Here is a 21,058-nt window from a genome sequence, read left to right on the forward strand (position 1 = left end):
GAGCAGGACGGCTCTGCAGGCTCTGCAGGCTGCAGGGTGCCCCCCTGTGCTCACTGATGGTACAAAAAAAGGATTTGTGGGATAGAAATCGATGTCTGCAAACTGTTCCTTCCTCCACGTCCCATTTGGGTGAAGCTCCAGTGAACACAGCATGGTTTTGGCTCCTCTGTCTGCTGTGTAATCGGACCATGACCTGCTTTCTGTGCATCTGACCCGAGTCAAACAAGCACTGAGCCAAATGAAACTATCTCACCTGGTCGCTTTGTTCTCTTTGTGCCGGTCCTGGATACCTTTCTGCAACTCTCTCAGCGAGTTTAACTCTTCAGATGTTTTATTTTCATGCAGCACAGAACAGAGTGTAGTCCAGGACTTCTACAGGCCACAAACTGAAAAACCCATGTGGTGACTTTAAGACCTCACAGATATACTCATCCTCAGAAGTCGTCCGGACTTCTGCACACACTCAGGGAGATTTGTGAGTCCCATGCCTTTCACTTCCTGCAGTTCATCCATTCAGCGTTTACTTCAGTCTCTCCGCTCTCCTCTGCAGACTTCAAAGAGCTGTTTGGCATCAGACTGGAATGATCCGACTGGCCTCCGCAACAAAGCCCACTTCCTCCAAATGATGATCTCAACCAGGAAAGGCTGCAACCAAAGCATTTAAAACTCAAGTGAAAATCATGTTCAGATGCATTATTTGTTAACTCTTTAAAACTGTGATGATATCAGCACTGAGAGTCAGGTTTGAAGCAGCAGGATATAGATTTCCAGAAGTTTCAGGAGCTCTGACCCTGAAGTTTCAGATATGCTTATTCACACAGTGTAAAGTTTTCTTTGTTGGATGAGGAGCCAGAGGAAGGCCAGACATGACATCTAGAGCAGGGGTTCTCAAACTTTTTGGAGCCAGGGACCCCTTACAGGTGAGAAAATTGTCCAAGGACCCCCTCATAATTGTAACACAGATTAAGCACATTAGTGATGTGTCATGATCAAAGCTGCGGCTCTGAGAGTCGATGCTTTATAGTGAATCAGAAGAGCCGGCTCGCATCGAGAGAGAGAGCCGGCTCCCATTTTTAACTTTCCCTGCTTAGCTCTCTCAGTGCTCAGCCCCAGCTCTGCTCACAGCAGAACTTTGTTTTGATTGGTCAGCATGGCGGCCATGCGACCAATCACATGTGAGGATATAGGATACAGGTGATGGAGGGGAGGCTGTGTATCGTGGCTTCATCTGTACCTTCTGAGAGAGTCTTCTCAAAGACCGGGCAAATACTCACTGAGGAGAAATCAGATCAGCCCATCCAAGCTGAGGACATTAATAATGTTTGCTCCAGTTCGGTTCTGGTTCTGGTGCTACTTGCTTGAGTTAGGTTCTGGTTCAATTTTGGGTTCGGTTCTGGTTCGGTTCTGGTTCGGTTCTGGTTCGGTTCTGTTTGCTTGAGTTCGGTTCTGGTTCGGTTCTGGTTCGGTTCTGTTTGCTTGAGTTCGGTTCTGGTTCGGTTCTGGTTCGGTTTCCTTGAGTCCGGTTCTGGTTCGGTTCTGGTTCGGTTTGCTTGAGTCCGGTTCTGGTTCGGTTCTGGTTCGGTTTGCTTGAGTCCGGTTCTGGTTCGGTTTTGGTTCAGTTTTGTTTCGGTTCTGGTTCAGTTTTGGTTCGGTTCTGGTTCGGTTTTGGTTCGGTTCTGGTTCGGTTCTGGTTCAGTTTTGGTTCAGTTCTGGTTCGGTTCTGGTCCGGTTTGGTTCGGTTCTAGTTCGGTTCGGTTCTGGTTCGGTTCTGGTTCGGTTTGCTTGAGTCCGGTTCTGGTTCGGTTCTGGTTCGGTTCTGGTTCGGTTCTGGTTCGGTTCTGGTTCTGTTTGCTTGAGTCCGGTTCTGGTTCGGTTTTGGTTCAGTTTTGTTTCGGTTCTGGTTCAGTTTTGGTTCGGTTCTGGTTCGGTTTTGGTTCGGTTCTGGTTCGGTTCTGGTTCAGTTTTGGTTCGGTTCTGGTTCGGTTCTGGTTCGGTTTGGTTCGGTTCTGGTTCGGTTTGGTTCTGGTTCGGTTTGGTTCTGGTTCGGTTTAGTTCTGGTCCGGTTTGGTTCGGTTTGGTTCTGGTTCGGTTTGCTTTGAGTTTGGTTCTGGTTCTGTTTTGCTTAAATTTAGTTCTGGTTCCAACCCTAATCCTAACCCTAACCCTAGTCCTAACCCTAACCCTAACCCTAACCCTAATCCTAACCCTAACCCTAACCCTAACCCTAACCCTAACCCTAATCCTAACCCTAACCCTAACCCTAACCCTAACCCTAATCCTAACCCTAACCCTAACCCTAATCCTAATCCTAACCCTAACCCTAACCCTAACCCTAATCCTAATCCTAACCCTAACCCTAACCCTAACCCTAATCCTAACCCTAACCCTAACCCTAATCTTAACCCTAACCCTAACCCTAACCCTAATCCTAACCCTAACCCTAACCCTAACCCTAATCCTAACCCTAACCCTAATCTTAACCCTAACCCTAACCCTAACCCTAATCCTAATCTTAACCCTAACCCTAACCCTAATCCTAATCCTAACCCTAACCCTAACCCTAATCCTAACCCTAACCCTAATCCTAACCCTAACCCTAATCCTAACCCTAACCCTAATCCTAACCCTAATCCTAACCCTAATCATAACCCTAACCCTAACCCTAACCCTAACCCTAACCCTAATCCTAACCCTAACCCTAATCCTAACCCTAACCCTAATCCTAACCCTAACCCTAACCCTAACCCTAATCCTAACCCTAACCCTAACCCTAACCCTAATCCTAACCCTAACCCTAACCCTAACCCTAATCCTAACCCTAACCCTAACCCTAACCCTAATCCTAACCCTAACCCTAACCCTAACCCTAATCCTAACCCTAACCCTAATCATAACCCTAATCCTAACCCTAATCATAACCCTAACCCTAACCCTAACCCTAACCCTAACCCTAATCCTAACCCTAACCCTAATCCTAACCCTAACCCTAATCCTAACCCTAACCCTAACCCTAACCCTAATCCTAACCCTAACCCTAACCCTAACCCTAATCCTAACCCTAACCCTAACCCTAACCCTAATCCTAACCCTAACCCTAACCCTAACCCTAATCCTAACCCTAACCCTAACCCTAACCCTAATCCTAACCCTAACCCTAATCATAACCCTAATCCTAACCCTAATCATAACCCTAATCCTAACCCTAAAGTTAGGGTAAGAATGGTTGATCATCACTTTGTGATAATTTTGCATCTTATTTTGATGATTTTTTTTTCCACTTTTGGATATTTTTCATTTCTTTATCATTTGGCATTTCTTGTGATTGTTGTTTTTCTTCTTTTTAAACATTCAGGATCGTTTTAGAGTCTTTTCTCCCTCACTTTGAGTTCAGGATAAGTGAGCAGATACTTCATACTTTGGTTTTTAAACACTAACAAACCACCTGATCATCTCTGAGTCTTAAATGAGAGGATTTAACAGAGCATCAGGTCCCTGCAGAGGCCACCTCTCTGTCCCTGCCCCTGCACCAAACTTTCACACACACCAATACACACACATTGTTATCATGCCATGACTGACACGGTGCCTGACTGACGGATTGGTTAATTACACGGAGGGCAGCTCAAAAGGAGTGAAGAAAAATAGGCTAAATGATGTAAGGGCACGAGTATTCCAAACACGCAGAGAAAAGCTGCAGAGTAATTTCAGAGGAATTTTCTGGAGGAACCAAACCTTTACTGTAGGAAGTCAGACGTTACTTTTATTCACAGTACCAGGTTGGAACTTGTTTCAGGCTTTAGTAACAGTTGAACGCTTCTACGCAGAAACAGGAGAGAAATATTCAGACTGTTTGTGCCTGGAGAGAAACGCTGCCCAGACAGAGAGCCGGCCCAACCCAGATATGACACTCATTTCACTTTCCTGCTCTGAAACAGGTCAGAGGATTCAAATACTGAACATGTCTGTGGCACGGTATGTGTCTCAGTGAGATAATATATAGAGGTGGTGCAGTTCAGCTCAGGGAGAATGACAGTTTGACTGGAAAACATTGAAAAAGCAAAAAAATCATGATTAATTCTGCTTGAAATTAAAGAAATGTCCTCAACAATATTTTACTATGATGCAAAATTAAAAAACTCACATCATAAAGTGATATAAGGTTGATTTAAAGGGTTCACAGACTCACTTTTAGTTATGCCATGATGAATTAAACCATTACTCAGGTCATTAATACATCAATGAACAAGAAATCTGCAGGATTTGCTGTTTTTTAATGATAGGAAATAAATTATTAATTATTTTTTGGCTTCAATATGAGGAAAGGGATGAAATAGATTTATTTTCTCATTTTATTGTGTGTTGAATGTCAGCATTTTTCAAAGTTATAAATGAAGGTATAGAGAGAAGAAAATACAGAAATTTAATAAAATATGTTGCTTTCTTATCATTGCAAATAAAATGTAGTGTAAGAGTGTAATAATCGATTTGTTTTCTTTCTTCTATATCCAATATTTTAATCTTTTTCAGGGGTAGGTTATCTTATTGTAAATTGCATATTCCACATTGTTGTTAATTGAATCCAACCTCCAAAATGTCTCTTTTTTTTGTGTATGCATGTATCCGTTTGTTTTGTATGTTGTTTTTTTTCTATTGTTTTATTGTTTTATTATCCTGTGTTTTAATCGTTGCGTTTGTTTAATGCGTTGTTTGTCTATTTATGTACATCACTTTCTTCTGGCTGTGGATGTTTTAAAGTGCTTTATAAATAAAGTTGAGTTGAGTTGAGTTGAGTTGAGTTGAGTTGAGTTGAGTTGAGTTGAGTTGAGTTGAGTTGAGTTGAGTTGTGTTGAGTTGAGTTGAGTTGAGTTGTGTTGAGTTGAGTTGAGTTGAGTTGAGTTGAGTTGAGTTGAGTATGATAAAATTCAAATAAAAAAGTTAATTAAAAAAAGTGTAATAATCAATGTATAGAGCATTACTGGGTTCAAAACTAAGAATATAATACTTATAATATATTATAAATACAATAATTTAACCTTTAAATGAGCATTTGTATGTTATTCTGTAAGTTTGATTATTCACCTGCAGTGTGTTTCCCAGCCGGAGGGGGGCGCTGTGTAAAAACACGGAGCCTCCTGTGAGGTCAGAGGTCAGAGGGTTTTACTTCCTGTTCGGCGGCAAAGCGTGTGCTCTGCTGGAGAACGAAGAACAGACGTTTACAGACGAAAACACTTCTCATTCATTAATCCACCCAACGCGTCCAGACAGACAGAGATGGTGAGTTTATCTCGGAGTGTTTATTTTAATCTTAATGTTCTAAAAGTTTGATCTTCTCTTCTTCTCTCCTCTTAGAGATGGTAGCATTATTACCTGTTAGCATTAGCTGTGTTAGCTTCTCATTCATGAATCAGAGAGAATGAATGAAACCTTCACGTCGAAGTAACTTCATTATGTGGACATTTGTGATTAAAGTAGCTTTCAGGTCTTTCTGCAAACATATTATCTTACATCTGGAATTAAAAGAGATGTCTTAAATACTCTTATTTATGTAGCTCGTGCTAATTGTTGCCCTGGCTGCACAGATCCTCTGAGTTGTTGATGTTAGCTCTTCTCTTTGAACAAAACAAACTGTGCTTTAAATCTCTGATCACGGTTAGAAGCAGTATGATATCCAGTAACAACATTAATAACTCATACATACTCACTTAGATTTGGGTTTCCATCCATATGTGATCATAATAAGGTGTCTTGTCTCCTCAGAGTTTACCTCTGAACCCAAAGCCCTTCCTGAACGGCCTGACAGGAAAGCCCGTGATGGTGAAGCTGAAGTGGGGCATGGAGTATAAAGGATACCTGGTGTCTGTGGATGGATACATGAACATGCAGGTGAGAAGAATCATCTGTAGTACACTAATTTAATAGAATACAGCTGTGTTTGATCTACTTTGTTACACGCACCATCCTTGATAATTCTCCCCCTCATAGTTCCTGCTCCTGTGGAAAGTACCCCCAGAGCAGGAGCTTTGCAGGGGGGAGATTAACTACCCCAGAGCTCAATTCAGACCCGGTTCCTGCTGTCGAAAGTTCCTCATAAGATCCCATAGATCCACTTTTTGTTCTTTTGATTTGTTATTTTTATCCTTCTTTTTTGTTGCATATACACATTTCCTGAAGTTATGTTCCTCCTCTTCCTGTTTTTTTATTTATCCCATCCTTAAAGACAAACATGATGATGTCACCTCTGATAATCACAGGCTGTTGAATTCTGCTTATTAAGTTTTGCATTAAAATAGTTGGTACTCTAAGGCAAGGGTTCCCAATGTGGGGGTCTGGACCCCCTGGGGGGTCACGAGAAGTCTTCCAGAATTTTTTTAATGTTTTAAAAGTAATCTAAGGTTGCATATTTTACTCATTGTTGTAAATTTATAGACAAAAGCATCAGTTGCAGCAGGTTAATTCACAACAGCACAGGAAACACAGACACATGTGCATTTAGGTAAACTCATTCTAAAGTATAAACTAAATTAAGTATGAACCAACATTTAACCACATGGAGGAACAGTGGGGGTCACAAGTCTTTGGCATCTACATTTTGGGGGTCGCAGGCTGAAAGGTTTGGGAACCCCTGCTCTAAGGAGCCTACCGGTGGTAAAACCTGGGACCACTGCTGCAGAGGGTCAACGCAGAAGTATAAACCAGCCTTAAACCTTTGTGAGCCGGGACACTACATGAACTTACAGGTTTCTTTAGATAAATCTTTAATCCTAAACCTCCTAAAAATAAAAATAACTCTAGCAGACTAGGTACAAAAATAATCAGTCTTTATCTATACAGCGCCAAATCCCAACAAATGTTATCCTCAGACTCTTTCCAAACAGAGCCGGTCTAGACCGTACTCTATGTTCTCTTATTAGCAAAGACCCAACATCAAGACAGGATCAGATCCAGTCCCATCTTACAGACAGGACTCAGACTGATCTCATCTTAATCCACCATGAGCAGAGCACTTTGCAGCATTTAGCAAGTTACAGTGGCAAGGACAAACTTCCTTTAACAGGCAGAAACCTCCAGCAGGACCAGACTCATGTTAGACACACATTCAAGTAGGTTTCTATATTTAAATGTGTCTCCATGTTTTCTTACAGCTGGCGAACACAGAAGAGTATGTGGATGGAGCGTTGGCGGGTCATCTGGGAGAAGTGCTAATCAGGTTTGTCAATAAAACTTAAACTTATTAATATATAAGTTTATTTAACATTACAGTCTAATGAATCAAACACAGTTAACCAAACTAAGATGAGAGTAACTAACCCGTGTTAATGATGAACAGTTTAAGTGCTGGAGCCTGTGGAGTGTTAGATGTCTCTGATGTGTCACATACTCACAGCTGTGTTTGATTCCTGCAGGTGCAATAACGTTTTGTACATCAGAGGTGTAGAAGAAGAAGAAGAGGATGGAGAGATGAGGGAGTGATGTTCCTGAGGGTCCTGGTCTTGTTGTTCTGAGTGTGACTGTGCGTTGTAGATGATGTTTGTTTGTGTTTTCACCATGTGAAGCAGACGAACGCTCGGGTTTCTTTTTTTTGTTATTCTTCAAACTGTCTGAAAATAACTTCTCCTTTTTTTTTTTTACTGTTTGAGACCAATTTTTAAGTTGTAACGTTGTGATACAGACACAATAAATGATTTCCCCTTTCTTACACCTGGTGGTCCCGTTTGTTCTTAAATCTGATGTTGAAGCCCCGCCCCCTCTGAACTTTAAACTCTCCTGGACAAATATTTGACTTGTTCCTAAACTAGTTAAACTCAGTCACAGTGAAGAGGCGCTCTCTCTCTCTCTCTCTGCTGTGGATGAATCCAACATGTCGGGGAATCACAGACTGCTGGTGAAAAACGCCAAACAGGTGGTTTTAATCTGCAACAACGGAGAGAGATTCCTCACCAAGGATGGGATACAGGATCTGTGTGTGATAGAGAATGGGAGCGTAGTGATAGGAAGGTAAGAGTTTGGGACCTTGGTGTGCTTCATGTGTTTGTGTAATGGGCTAAACCCTGAAACTGAACACTTTGATGGACCATGTTTGAGTATAAGTGGAGAATGAAAGTGACATTAACTCTTAGATGTGTCTGCACTTCAAACATGAGCAGCAAATGTGAACTTTAGTTAAAATTCAACAAAAGGAGTCATCCAAAATGATGCACTCTGGCGCCCCCTGCAGGCTACAGTGATTAATTACAACAGAAAACAACTATTAAAAATTAAGATATTTTTTGTCACTGTTTATTTTATCTATTGTTTAACTTTATTCATCTGTTGGGCAAAAATTATGAAATTAAATAGCTTTTTTTCTGATAGGATTAAAATGTAATGTTTTAATGTGTACTTTAATGTATGCAAACTTTGGATTTATATCACTTGTGCACTAATGTTTGATTTTAGTGCCTCAAGTGTTTTACAGGCTCTTGTTGCTAACTTAAAGACATGCATTCATAGTTAAACAGGGGAGGTTGGGGTTATTTATTACACCAGAAAATAATGATTTATTAAAACTTGAGATTTTTTTGTCACTGTTTATTTTATCTACGGTTTAACTTTGTTCCTCAACCTGTTGGGGAAAAAATATTAAATAAAGTGAAACTTTTTTTTCTGATAAAATTAAAATATTTTTAGCTTAAATATCTGCAAAGTAAAAGTGTGTTTGATCTTATTTTCTATATATAAAAGAAAGTTGAATAATTGTCTACTTTTATGTAGAATGTTTGGGATTTATTTCACTGCTGCACTAATTTTTATCTTTAATTTTACTGCATCAAGTGTTTTATGGTCGTCTATTTTACCACCTATGAATCAAACAGTGCCAACTTTTAGACAAACCATTAATTTTCAATAAAGAAGGGAAGTGTAACTCATTATTTAGATGAAAAAGAGGGAGCATTTTGTCCACTAGTGAATGTTTTAATCCTGCAGTTAATTTCAATTGGAGAAACTTTTATTTGTCATCCAACGAATGTAGTGTCAGAAATTGCAAGTCAAGTAAACATCTTAATTTGTCACATGCTCCTAAATTGGGCAGTGAATTGGGATAGAACACTTCAGCATAAACTCTTAAGTTTCCTTAACTTTAAGAAGAATGTACAAATATTCAAAAACAAGAAACAAAATGTTTATACATGTCAAAGTGAAATCTAAAAAGTGCTGAATCTGTCAAACAAATGCCCGTATGTTTAGTAGTAATGGTTGCAACTCCACTTTAATAAAAGTACATCAATTATAAACTTAAATTCGAAAAGCTGAATACATGTGCACCGTTATATTCCACTATCATATTTTGGGGAATCTATTCTGCTACATAACAAAGTGTATCATCTGCATAAGGTTGCATTCAAGGCTCACCTGTCTTCAGTCTAAGAAGTATTTATCCAGCTCGTCTGTGGCGTCAGTTTCATGTGAGTGATGACGTTAAAGTGCTGATTCTCTTGATGCAGTGATGGTCTGATTAAAGCCGTGGGTCCTGCTGGTGTGATCAGATCTCAGTATTCAGAATCGTCCTTTGAGAAAGTGATCGATGCTGCAGGGATGTGTGTGCTGCCCGGTGAGTGTTGTGGTTAAATATGGAGTCACATGGTCTATAAGACAATGTAAGATCAGTGATGATCTGTGTCACATCCTCCTTCTCTCAGGTCTGGTTGATGCTCACACACATCCGGTCTGGGCTGGAGACCGGGTGCATGAATTTGCAATGAAGGTACATATGTTTGGATTATCTTCCACCTCACCTCTCAGCTGTAGCTTCATTAGATATAATGAATATGATCCTCCTGCAGCTGGCTGGTGCCACCTACATGGATGTGCACCGAGCAGGAGGAGGGATCCACTTCACGGTGGAGCACACCCGAGCAGCGGGGTCCCTGGAGCTGCTGGCCTCCCTCAGCAGCAGGCTGGTCCGGATGCAGCGAGCGGGGACGACCCTGGTGGAGTGTAAGAGCGGGTACGGCCTGGAGCTGCAGACCGAGCTGAAGATGCTGGAGGTGATCGAGGAGGCCAGACGCTCCCTGCCTATCAACATCTCCTCCACCTACTGTGGAGCCCACGCTGTGCCAAAGTAAGAAGAGTGTCTCATCACGTCACACACACTCTCCTCACACACACACACTCCTCACCTGTGATTCTCTCCTCAGAGGGAAGAGCATGGTAGAGGCCACGGAGGACGTCCTGCAGGTCCAGCTGCCTCGGCTGAAAGAGAAGATCTCTGAAGGACGTCTGAGAGTCGACAACATCGACGTGTTCTGTGAGCAGGGCGTGTTTGACCTCGGCTCCACCCGCTCCATCCTGCAGGCCGGCAAAGACATGGGCCTCAACATCAACTTCCACGGAGACGAGCTTCACCCCATGAACTCTGCTCAGGTAAGAATCAAGTGTAACATCAGCAATGTATCCAAAACATGTGACGTCATGAATCCTGTCTCTCTTAATCAAATCATTGCAGAGATTAAATGTTAAAAGAACAAACTAATGAAGGTTAAAGGTCTCATTCATTAGAGTATGAATATTGCTAACGGGTGTGTGATGTTGTCAGCTTGGAGCAGAGCTCGGAGCGTTGGCCATCAGTCACCTGGAGGAGGTCACAGACGAGGGCATCGCTGCCATGGCAAGATCCAAAACTGCTGCCGTGCTTCTGCCGACGACAGCGTACATCCTCAGGTACTCCAACTCTAGAGAAGCAATGTGACTCTTAAAGCTCCTGTTAGGAACCGTAGGTCTGTGGTGGTTATAGCGCCCCCTGTGGACAAATCATACACTTCTACCTCTTTCCTGATCTTGTCCTGTAAATGTACGTTTTTTTTCTATATTGGAAAACCTCATCCTTCTTTTTTTAAAGAGTCAAACATGTTCCTCTCTGAGTCGTTGCTGTGAATGTAAACAAAGGATGTTCCTCTGTGTGTGTGTGTGTGTGTGTGTGTGTGTGTGTGTGTTCAGGCTGCCTCAGCCTCGTGCCAGAGACATGCTGGACACCGGTGTGATCGTCGCTCTCGGCAGCGACTTCAACCCGAACGCTTACTGCTGCTCCATGGTGAGTTCAGAAAGAGGAGGCAGTGTTGCATGATGGGTAAATCATCCCTCCTCTTTATGAAACATGGTTTAATGTGTGTTCTTCCTCAGCCTATAGTCATGCACCTGGCCTGTGTCAACATGAAGATGTCCATGCCTGAAGCTCTGGCTGCAGCCACCATCAACGCGGCCTACGCACTCGGGTCCTCCCACACACACGGCTCCTTAGAGGTCAACAAACACGGGGACCTGCTGATCCTGAACACCACCAGGTAAATCAGGACAGAGAGACATGTCGCATTCAGACTTTTATCATGTTCTTCTTCAGGTTATTTAAGTCTTCAACATTTATCGTGTAAAGGAGGAGATAGCATGGTTTAGTACTGCTGAATATTGGATCAATGGATCAGACCATGGCACTAGTTTCAGCTTTTAAAACTAAAGGTAGCGGCATCTTGTGTACATTTTATTATTAGGCCTACCCGTCTAACTAGATACAACAACACAAGCTCTTAAATATGTAGTTCTTACAAATGACACACCTGTAATTATCATTTTTATAACTGTATGCTTCATATATTTACATTTCATGATGTACAAAGAGTCTCCTCTGTGTTTCTGACCTCAGGTGGGAGCATCTGATCTACCAGCTGGGCGGACATCAGGAGCTGATCCGTTACGTCATCATTAAAGGAAGTGTTGTGTGTGATAACGACAAAACTTTGAGTCTATAACAACAAAATAACTTCATTCTGAGTTAATCTGATGACTGAAGGTAGTTTAAGTAATACTAATAGTCAGCTGTAGTTTGTATTCAGCTGAACTTTAAAGCTCCTGTGAGGAACTTTTGGCTTGTGTTGATTTTGGCGCCCCCTGTGGACAAAGTGATACCTCTTATCGGTTGCTGATTTTGTGCTGAACATGTGTAAGCTGTATTTTTTTTTAGCATAATGTCTCAGGCTGCTTTCTTTAAATAATCAAATGTATCACCTGGGGATGGGCATTTCAAGCCAAAATACGATTCGATGATTATTCGAATAATCACCTCAAACATGTTTATTTCTGCTGTAAAGATCGGCCTTTTTGAATTGGTGTGTATGTGGTGTCTGGTACTTCCAGAGCCAGCCTCAAGTGGACACTTGATGAACTGCAGTTTTTAGCACTTCCACATTGAACTCATATTTTTGGATCAGAGGTTGCCACTTGGTCACCAATCAAGACTGACATGCTGTTTGATGTTATTCACTTTGTCTGACTCCGACCACGCGGTGATAATCTCAAACATGTAAATGACTACATATAAACACCCAGTCTTTCTGCTGATGATGGTCTTGTTAAGGCTGATTTATACTTCTGCGTCGAATCGACGGCGTAGCCTACGCCGTAGGTCCGCGTAGCTCCCGTACCTACGCAGAGGCCTACGCACGTAGCTGACGTGCACCTCCTCCAAAATGTAACTCCGCGTAGAGCCGACGCGGACCGCAAGCTCTGTGATTGGTCCGCTCGACGGCTTGGTCTTTCCCGCATTCACAGCACTTCCGGGATCCCGGACATCGGCCACACATCGGCCGTGTATTTCATCTCCTCCTCTCTATTCTTCATGTAATCATGTCTGTATGATAAACAGCAACATGTATCAGCTGTAGATTAACAGAACACGCTCTGAATCTCTGTGGAAAAGTAAACAGAGATCGTAGCGGGACCGGAAGCAGGCGGCCGGCTATCAGAGAGACCATACTGCCCTCAAGCGTTTCGGAGGAGAATTGCTGCGCGACACAGACACATCGACGCAGAAGTATGTGGGCTCATGTCCGCGTCAGCCCCTGCTGCGTAGGGGAGACGCAGAAGTATAAATCAGCCTTTAGTGTTTGTAGATGATTTAGAGTCATCAGTATTAATTTCAGTCTGTTTCATGATCAACTTAAAAATCCTCACAGGAGCTTTAAAGCCGAGGTTCCCAAAGAGGGGGTCGGGAAATACCTTTCAAAAACAAGAACTATTTAAAAATTGCAAATTTTAACCAGATTTATAAAAATATAAATGGAAGAAGTGTTTCAATTTTAAATAAAATCATTTAAATAAAAATGTTTTATCAGTTTTTTAAGTTTCTTTGTTGGCCAGGATTTAAAGACACATCGCAATTTTTTGGAGTGAATTAAAGATTGAAATGAGTCAAATTTTAAGGCTGGAAAAAGACTAGGACTCTGGAAGAATCCCATCCCTGGTTTCTTTATACTAATTTTAACTTAAAAATCATCTATATAGGGGCACTGGTGGCCTAGTGGTCTAAGCGCCCCTCATACAGAGGCCACAGTCCTCATCACAGAGGTCGCCGGTTCGATTCCTGGCCAGTCGACCATTTCCTGCATGTCTTCCCCCGCTCTCTACTCCCCACATTTCCTGTCTCTCTTCAGCTGTCCTATATGAAAAAAGGCCAAAAATATAACCTTCAAATAAATAAATAAAAATCATCCAGCCTGTTAAATAATCTCTATCAGTGCAGTTCACACCTCTCTGTAGAGACCTTTGTTTTCAGATAACGGTGAACTGAAAGACGCCTCTACTCATCTGCTCCTGTAATGAAGAAATTCTCTTTCAGCAGATAAACACAATCAGTCAGAAGAAGGCAGAAAAAGTCAAACACTCGACGCTCCGAGGGATCAAACACTTGTTGATTGACTTGATGTGACCTCTGTTAAAGTTTGAAACGACCCCTCGCTCACCTTCTTCTATCTGTGAACCGAACAGCTGATGTTTGAGCGTCAGGGAGAAAGCTGATACCAGAGAAAACAACAGTAATGAGCTCAATCAGGCCGTCACCTGAAACCACACACTCTCTTCTATATGTAGAGTGCTTTTATTGAACATGTTAGTACACAAAGCTTCTTTATCTAATACAGAGTAACTCTCCACAAAGCTAATGATTCACTCCTTCATCTGTCAGGATTCTCTCTCCATCAGACGATCATAAAAACATGCTAACAGTAACAAAAGTAGTTCAGATGCTATTCACATAAATACTCTGGTGTTAAGTGAAGAACGGTTAGATAAAAGATGTAGTGGTAACAGAAACAGAGTAACTCTCTCTACTAACAGACAGTGAGTGTAACAGATATGATTAAAACACCCCTCAGGCCTCGTACTTCTTCCCCGCTCTGTGGATCTGTTGGTAAAGCGTCATGGAGAAGGCCATGCCAAGAAGCTGTTTGAACATAAAAACACAGAGTTAGAAATGAGCAGAGGAGGAGGAATGAGAGAGAGAGAGAGAGAGAGAGAGAGAGAGAGCTGCTTTAAAAAAAAAGCTGCTCACCTGAATCACCAACACACACATGGCGATGGTTCCCAGAAGGTGTTTGTTGTCATCCAGCCACTCCTCCACCTTCTCATAGCAACCCTGAAAACACACAGCAACAGATGTTAGGAAGGAAGGGAGGAAACAAGGACCCATCTGGAGGTGGCATGTCAAAGGGAAGGACTCTTGCTTTGTTGTTTTAATCACACAGACGATGAACGTTTGACTTCACCGCACCAGCTCAATTATTTCACCAAATCAAAGACGTGTTAAGATGAAAGAGAAGAGGCTGTGTGTTTTATTGTTTTTTAACAACTTGTCTTTACGCACAGAGACGTGGGATTAAAAGGTGGAGCTTAAAGCAGAACATTTAACTAGAACACACCGTAATAAGTGAACCCACATGAAGGGTTAATGTCTACTTGGAATAACAGAAGAAAGACTGTCATCAGTCAACACTGAAAGATGGAAATGTATTCAAATATGTTAAATCTAAAATAATAAGCAACATGAGCATGCATTTATATGTCTTATTTTTTGAAGAAACTCTTACATATTTTAGAAAATGCTTCAAAATTAGAGTGTGTTGAATTATACGACTGATACAACTCTCATGTTTTTGCTGCTAGCATTAACCTACAGTTACAGTGTGTTAGCTTAGCATAAAAGCTGGGATTCTAACTTGGCTCTGTATCTTATCACCCTGGTGTGTTAAATACTTGATTCTGATTGGTCGAAACTCTATCAGATAGAAAACCATTAGAATAGAATGGAATGCATCAAAGAAGAATGGAACCCAACCCAACCTAGAATAGAAGGCTCCTGATTGGTCCAAACCAAGGGTGACTCATTCTCAACATCACAGCATCATAAGGTGTTTTTCGACCGGAGGAACTTTACCCCGGAACTAACGTTCGGTGGACCTAGGGTCTAAATTCAGGCCGTAACACCGTCTCTCCCGGTGTTCCGGTTTTAAAAGTGACCCTGTAAACTGGAGACCTTCAGCTGAACGTGTCAGTGTTTGTGGAGTTTACACAGCTGTTGAAACACAGAGGGAGTTCCTGGGAATGCAAACTAGTTTAGTTTTTATTAAGATTTCAAAATATCCTCATCAGATATTTAACGATCGCCTAAAGACGTTTATGAGGGATGCATCCGGCTGAGAGTCTCCAGTTAACAGGGTCGCTGTTTAAACCAAAACACCGTCCCATCTCTGCCACGGCTTTTTGAGTTCTAAAGGATTTTAAAGCCGTGTTGAAACGTCTTTGCTACTCACGCTTATCTCCTCTCACGTGTTGATTCAGTGAATCCATCTGTGATGAAATATAGCACCATCTAAAACAGACCAGCTGAGTCTCTTCATGCTAACAGGCTAACTGTTGTGTTGCTCATAATGATACCTGCCTGTCTGTCTGCTTCTATGGTGTTATCTGTGATGAATGGCTTTCGTCTTTGTTTTACTGCCCTCTACTGGTCTGGTGGTGTAGTGCATTAACATTTTTTTTTCCTCCATGCATCACTGGCCTGATTTACCCAATCTACCCGGGACTTCAGCCCACGGTCGAAACGCAGGCAACAATGGGGGCACAGGAACCTTTTAGTTCAGGGGAAAGTAGTTCTGGGGGCTAAAAGACCCTGGAACTCTTGGTCGAAATGCACCTAAAGCACATTCCCCCTCTGCCTGTTAGAGTCACTTCAACCACTAGTTTCCTGTCAGGCTGCTGCTCACTCTGTCAGGACTATAGTTTGTATAACCACCTGTCCACTATACATGATCCCTCACTTCACACGTTGTGTATTTTTTGTTTATGACTAATCAACTGTATAACTAATCCAATCCAGCTATCTATATGACACACAAACAATGACACTGGTATCAATTATCTCATCTATTGCAAAAAACTAACTTTTTTCCAAAACCTTGAAGTGTCCCTTTAAACTTGTAAATGTAGGCCAAAAAACCCTGACCTAAATATATATCAGTTATCAGTTAGAGACTGAAGACCACACTGACCCGGGTCCAGAAGGTGTTGGAGGAGTTGCGCCCACAGCCCTGATAAAACTGCTGACAGCAGCGGTCAGGAACCACGTTTCCATGCAGGGCGGTGTACCAGTCATTGTGGTTCGACACTCCACAACACTTCCACTGCAGGAGACAGGAGATAAGAAGGAGCATTACAAACCCTGACACACATTCCAGAGCCAGATTCCTACAAAATAAAAGCATGCTAAATTAAAACAGAGCAGGCTGGATGCAGAGAAAGTGTTCGTACCTCTCCCTGTATGGTGTTCCATGCGTCTCTTAGACCTGCGTTATTATCCGTGCTGTACAGAACCAGACCTTCTTTCAGGTCCCGTCTGGCATTCTCGCTCACCTGGGCAAACACAGGTGAGGAGGTGAATTAAGGGACACACAGACACACCCAACAACGTGCTGGAATCATAGCAGAGTGTGCAGATCATAGATAACTCTTACCTTGTCTGTGTAGACAAAGAAGAGGATGAGAAGGATGAGCTCAGCGAGGAGGATGGTCAGGAGAACGATGAAGAACTGAGGAAAGGAAAGAGAGTGGAAATGAGCTTAATTCACAGAATACAGAGATTATGTATTTTGGTCAATGCAAGTTAAAAAATTCGACATAAATGAGCTGTAAGGTAAACATTTTAAAAAATACAAGGTGCCCCAGTACTTAAATTCCCAACAGAACTTGAATGCAACATGATTAAAAAACACATTCACATTGAATCTGATAAAACGACGATGATGAAGTGATGCATCATGGTATTTGTAGTGTACTCACGCTCAACAGCAGACACTTGTTCTCCTTGATGGCCCCCAGGCAGCCCAGGAACCCCGTCACCATCACAACAGTGCCCAGGGTGATGATGAGGTTGGCGGCGGAGAGCGACGGGAAGGAGGGGGACAGGGTGGCGAAGCTGCCCTGAGACACCGACAGCCACACGCCCACACCCAACAGTCCACACCCACCCAGCTGAAACACACACACAGGAAACGGAGAAACTTCCTGTAGATAAACTTTAATTGGAAACGCTGATTCCACCGCTGATTTACGGGAACAATCTAAAAGTTATTTTAAGACTGTGAGGAATATTTACCCAGAAGAGCAGGTTGAAGAGGAAGAGCATGTATTTGACGCAGCAGATGCAACCGCGAGCCATGACTGAATCCTGAGGCTCTGCAAAAACATACAAAGCTTTTATAAAAATCATCCTAATATGGGATTGAACACACACATGGCTCTATCATGCATGCAATATCTATGTCAAACAGAAATCCTGCACAGTTAATTCACTGTATGTAAGATAAACATATGCAGAAAGCTTATAGATTTAATTATACCCTCCAAAACAGGTCAAATACTTCCTAAATGAAGTGTTTACACTGTTTAAAGCTACATTTGTTGCTTGTTTTTTTATATCTAACAGCAACACAAACAGCACAATTAAATTAATTATCCATCCTGAATGTTTTTCGGTATTTTTATATTTTTTAAAAATCAAAGTAATACTTTTATGCACTCGTATAATGTTTTATTTCAGATTTCTGTCCTGTTTTAAAGCTGTTTGTCTATTTTTACATTCTTGAAACTAATATTTAGAAATAAATTGAATGTGGCAGAAAAAAACACACATCATTTTAAGAATATTTCCTTGATTGAAAATGTTAATTTTGACTTTATAAGTGCCTGTAGTCAATTAAAGTGAACATTTTGCAGGTAATAATCACTGAGTATATGCAACACCTTATAATTAATATCTTTCATGCTAAAAGTGTCGCATCAGTTTTATTATTTAGAGTCTTTGTGAGGCATTGTGATCACCAAGCATCACACTGTACTTCCCCAAGCTCATCACACATCTGTAAACATTTTGGGTTCCATGCACAGTCATCCTGAAACCACTTGAGCTTTTACTCTTTTCTTTCCATGACTTAAAACAATATGCACTGGGTTCATTCGACCCTTTTACCCACACAGTGTAACTCTCTTTTCTTTCTGTTGATTAAAATGTTGACCTCAGTTAATTTATTCTCTATCCAACCACAACCTCGGCACATTCCCCACGCTTCTTTTTTAATTTTAATTTTAAGTTCTATTTCAGGATATATGTTTGTGTGAATGTGGTTATGTCTATATTGCTGCTGTGCAGTCATTGACCTACCATGTTCTTCTTACCACTGCTCTCTGGCCTCGCTGATAGAGATATTAAGACTTTTAAACGTAAATTAAAAACGTATTTATTCAGTCTGGCTTTTATGTAGGGTTTAACAATTGTGTTACTTACCTTTTACTGTAATATTGATTTAAATGTTGCTTTATTATTTTAATAATTTTAACTGTTATCTTATTCTATTTCATGTATTTATTCATTTAATTTTTATTTATCTACTCAGTTTCATTGATATTTTTAGCCTTAGTTTTATTTTTCAACTCTTATCCTTACCATTTTTTAAAATCTATTTATTTTAACTACTTGTGTTCTTAATTTTGATGCTTTAACTTATTTTAATTACACATATTTTATTTTGGTGTGCATTAGTCTCTATTTTATTTTATTTTATGCTGTTCCTATTTTTAATTTGTATTATTATTATTATTATTATTATTATTATTATTATTATTATTATTATTATCATTGTCCCCTAATATGTCTTGCCATTGTTTCATTTCTGCTTCTTTCTTTTTTCAATCACTGTAAAGCACTTTGGGTTGCAATGATTTGTATGAAAGGTGCTCTATAAATAAAGATTGATTGATTGATTGATTGATTGATTGATTGATTGATTGATTGATTGATTTTAACCCCCCCCCCCCTGATAAATAAAGTATTTTGAATTGAATTGAATATTGTGCAACAGAGGTTTTTTTGTATCCTGTATCCTTAAAACATGTTAAAAATAAAGTAAAACAACAAGGAGACAAACTCACCACTTCAACTAGCAGGAGAAAAGGAAGCTCGTGTTGTTTACCTGAAACAAAGAAGAACATTAAATCAATCCTGTATAAAATAAAAGCTCTTCTGCAGGGATTATTTATCATGGTTATTTAACTTTATAACACATAAAATCAATCTTATAATATTAACTGTAAAAGAGTTATTTAATAACAGTGTTAAGCTCTTTTTAAAGTCATTTTAACAGATTAAATCCGGTTATTTTTGGGTCTTTTATTTTGTTAATCAAACTGAATCTGCCCCAACATGACGTCACTGAGTGAACTTCAGTTTGCGGTTTAAAGTTAATTTCTAACGGTCGAAGCTAACATCTGTCCCAAACTAGCTTAAATTAACCCTTTAAAGTACATTAACTCGGTTTATTCAGACCACAGATACCTCGGTACCTCCACACAGGCTCAGGCCGTGATTGTTTTCATGTCCATGCCTCGGAAATGTGACAAAAAGAGGGGAGAGTTTGTTCCTACCGTCCGCTACGAGCTGAGGCTCATCCTCCACATAACTCTCGAGTTTCCTCCGCAGAGATTCACATTCCGACTTCACAGCTTCACTAAGGCTTCAACAAGTTCATTAAAACATCAAAACCATGAAGTAAAGGCTGCTTTGAAGTTTGTTCGATGGCTGGAGAGAACAGGAGGAGGAGGAGGAGGAAAAGGAGGAGGAGGAGGAGGAGGGTATGTTCTTTAAAGAGGGCGGAGCACAGCAGAGGAGTGACCGGGGGGGAGGCGTGCCTGTCCGGGGTGGAGACACAGGGACCAGCCGGGCAAAGACCCTGGAGGTTATGAAAACAAATCCTCAGACATAGTGAACATATCTGTCTCTAATTTAATGAATCCTACAGATTAATGAACTCTGATGGACACCATGTGTTCATGTCAGTCCTGCACAGTCCTGTATATAATATTACCCAGTGCCTAACAGAAGTACTGCAACAAAAAGTCCCATTCTCCACTGTCTGCAGACCTCCATTAAAAGAGCGTGCATCAGGCATTTTACTGAATTAAAGCACAAATATCATGTTGTAAAAACCACCCAGTTACATTTAAATCAATGCAATTAAAAAAAGTAAACACAAAGCATGCAAGTAAAGTTCATAACATTTGATTTCAAGTTATAAAAGTGAAGTTTTCCTGCAGAAATGTCTCCTCTATGGTGTTATTTCACTCATATTTCATCATTAGGTTGTTTTAACTAAAAATGAATGTAAATGTGGGATTCAAATCTTTATTTGAGGGTTTGCACGTCCTCTTTGTATCTTAAAAAAGACTATAAATACTGATTACCTCTTTTAATAGATGCCTTATCTTGTATGTTTACATTAATCTGCAGTCAGACTGTTACAGGCATCCAGAGAGGAAATAGAAACCTCAACATCACCTTTTCTTTTTTACATGCAAACCTCAGAGTTATAAACAATAACTTGGAATAATTACATTAACTGAAGGAAAAGTAATTCTCTGCATTTTTGCAGTTTTTTCTGTCCTTTGGTGTTACCTGCTGCTGGAGTCAGAATTTCCTGAGGGAACCTTCCCAAAGGATTAATAATGTTCCTATCTATCTATCTATCTATCTATCTATCTATCTATCTATCTATCTATCTATCTATCTATCTATCTATAAAGGTTGAATAACAACGTGTCTGTGAAGGTTATGGTCATGGTAATTCGAAGCTTGATCCGTAGGGCAGCTGGACTAGTAGAAATTCTTGAAGACGCCTTTCGGAGGAGAGGTGAACTGCTTCAAGAA

At 40.8% G+C, this 21,058-nt stretch overlaps 4 protein-coding genes across 8 annotated transcripts in view; 2 read left to right on the forward strand and 2 right to left on the reverse strand.

Annotated features, from left to right (window-relative positions):
- The window catches only part of ntn4 (netrin 4), a 44,205-nt gene extending 38,321 nt beyond the window's left edge, over positions 1-5,884 (reverse strand). For 2 of the 4 annotated variants that reach the window (XM_034673563.1, XM_034673566.1), the window contains exon 1: positions 5,703-5,884. In XM_034673563.1, coding sequence (XP_034529454.1) covers positions 5,703-5,724 — 22 coding nt within the window. In that variant the 5' untranslated portion in view covers positions 5,725-5,884. Of the gene's footprint in view, positions 1-253; positions 646-5,079; positions 5,191-5,702 lie in introns of those variants that run through there. The other 2 variants (XM_034673564.1, XM_034673565.1) reach the window with 2 other exon arrangements.
- On the forward strand, positions 5,142-7,670 carry snrpf (small nuclear ribonucleoprotein polypeptide F). The gene is made up of 4 exons (XM_034673568.1): positions 5,142-5,274; positions 5,758-5,883; positions 7,143-7,207; positions 7,404-7,670. Exons 1-4 carry the CDS (start codon positions 5,272-5,274, stop codon positions 7,468-7,470), a joined length of 261 nt encoding a protein of 86 aa, XP_034529459.1. The 5' UTR covers positions 5,142-5,271; the 3' UTR covers positions 7,471-7,670.
- A 176-nt stretch (positions 7,671-7,846) lies between these two features.
- On the forward strand, positions 7,847-12,030 carry amdhd1 (amidohydrolase domain containing 1). The gene is made up of 9 exons (XM_034673567.1): positions 7,847-7,995; positions 9,483-9,589; positions 9,678-9,742; positions 9,822-10,099; positions 10,176-10,401; positions 10,574-10,698; positions 10,975-11,068; positions 11,158-11,318; positions 11,675-12,030. The coding sequence occupies exons 1-9, from the start codon at positions 7,859-7,861 to the stop codon at positions 11,778-11,780; spliced, it is 1,299 nt and encodes a 432-aa protein (XP_034529458.1). The 5' UTR covers positions 7,847-7,858; the 3' UTR covers positions 11,781-12,030.
- A 1,815-nt stretch (positions 12,031-13,845) lies between these two features.
- Positions 13,846-20,024, reverse strand: LOC117805308 (tetraspanin-9). Of its 2 annotated transcripts, none has more exons than XM_034673984.1 (9): positions 19,777-20,024; positions 19,288-19,322; positions 17,456-17,535; positions 17,140-17,331; positions 16,815-16,889; positions 16,612-16,713; positions 16,353-16,484; positions 14,357-14,440; positions 13,846-14,248 (listed from the first exon to the last, which is right to left on the reverse strand). In XM_034673984.1, the coding sequence occupies exons 3-9, from the start codon at positions 17,516-17,518 to the stop codon at positions 14,177-14,179; spliced, it is 720 nt and encodes a 239-aa protein (XP_034529875.1). In that variant the 5' UTR covers positions 17,519-17,535; positions 19,288-19,322; positions 19,777-20,024; the 3' UTR covers positions 13,846-14,176. The 2 variants fall into 2 exon arrangements, with proteins under 2 accessions (XP_034529875.1, XP_034529874.1); XM_034673983.1 differs by having other exon boundaries at positions 19,288-19,328; positions 19,780-20,022.
- Between the last annotated feature and the right edge of the window lie 1,034 nt (positions 20,025-21,058).

Source organism: Notolabrus celidotus, chromosome 21 (assembly GCF_009762535.1).
Source record: "Notolabrus celidotus isolate fNotCel1 chromosome 21, fNotCel1.pri, whole genome shotgun sequence".
NCBI lineage: Eukaryota > Metazoa > Chordata > Actinopteri > Labriformes > Labridae > Notolabrus > Notolabrus celidotus.

Excerpts from the sequence above, each read along its gene's own strand:
- snrpf (XM_034673568.1), top strand. Across the intron at positions 5,884-7,142 it reads ATGGATACATGAACATGCAG|CTGGCGAACACAGAAGAGTA; the intron begins GTGAGAAGAATC and ends GTTTTCTTACAG. Across the intron at positions 7,208-7,403 it reads CTGGGAGAAGTGCTAATCAG|GTGCAATAACGTTTTGTACA; the intron begins GTTTGTCAATAA and ends TGATTCCTGCAG.
- amdhd1 (XM_034673567.1), top strand. The coding sequence starts at position 7,859 with ATGTCGGGGAATCACAGACTGCTGGTGAAAAACGCCAAACAGGTGGTT. Across the intron at positions 10,402-10,573 it reads ACCCCATGAACTCTGCTCAG|CTTGGAGCAGAGCTCGGAGC; the intron begins GTAAGAATCAAG and ends TGATGTTGTCAG. Across the intron at positions 11,069-11,157 it reads ACGCTTACTGCTGCTCCATG|CCTATAGTCATGCACCTGGC; the intron begins GTGAGTTCAGAA and ends GTTCTTCCTCAG.
- LOC117805308 (XM_034673984.1), bottom strand. The coding sequence starts at position 17,518 with ATGGCTCGCGGTTGCATCTGCTGCGTCAAATACATGCTCTTCCTCTTC. Across the intron at positions 16,890-17,139 it reads ACAAGTGTCTGCTGTTGAGC|TTCTTCATCGTTCTCCTGAC; the intron begins GTGAGTACACTA and ends TCCTTTCCTCAG. Across the intron at positions 16,485-16,611 it reads GGAACACCATACAGGGAGAG|TGGAAGTGTTGTGGAGTGTC; the intron begins GTACGAACACTT and ends TGTCTCCTGCAG.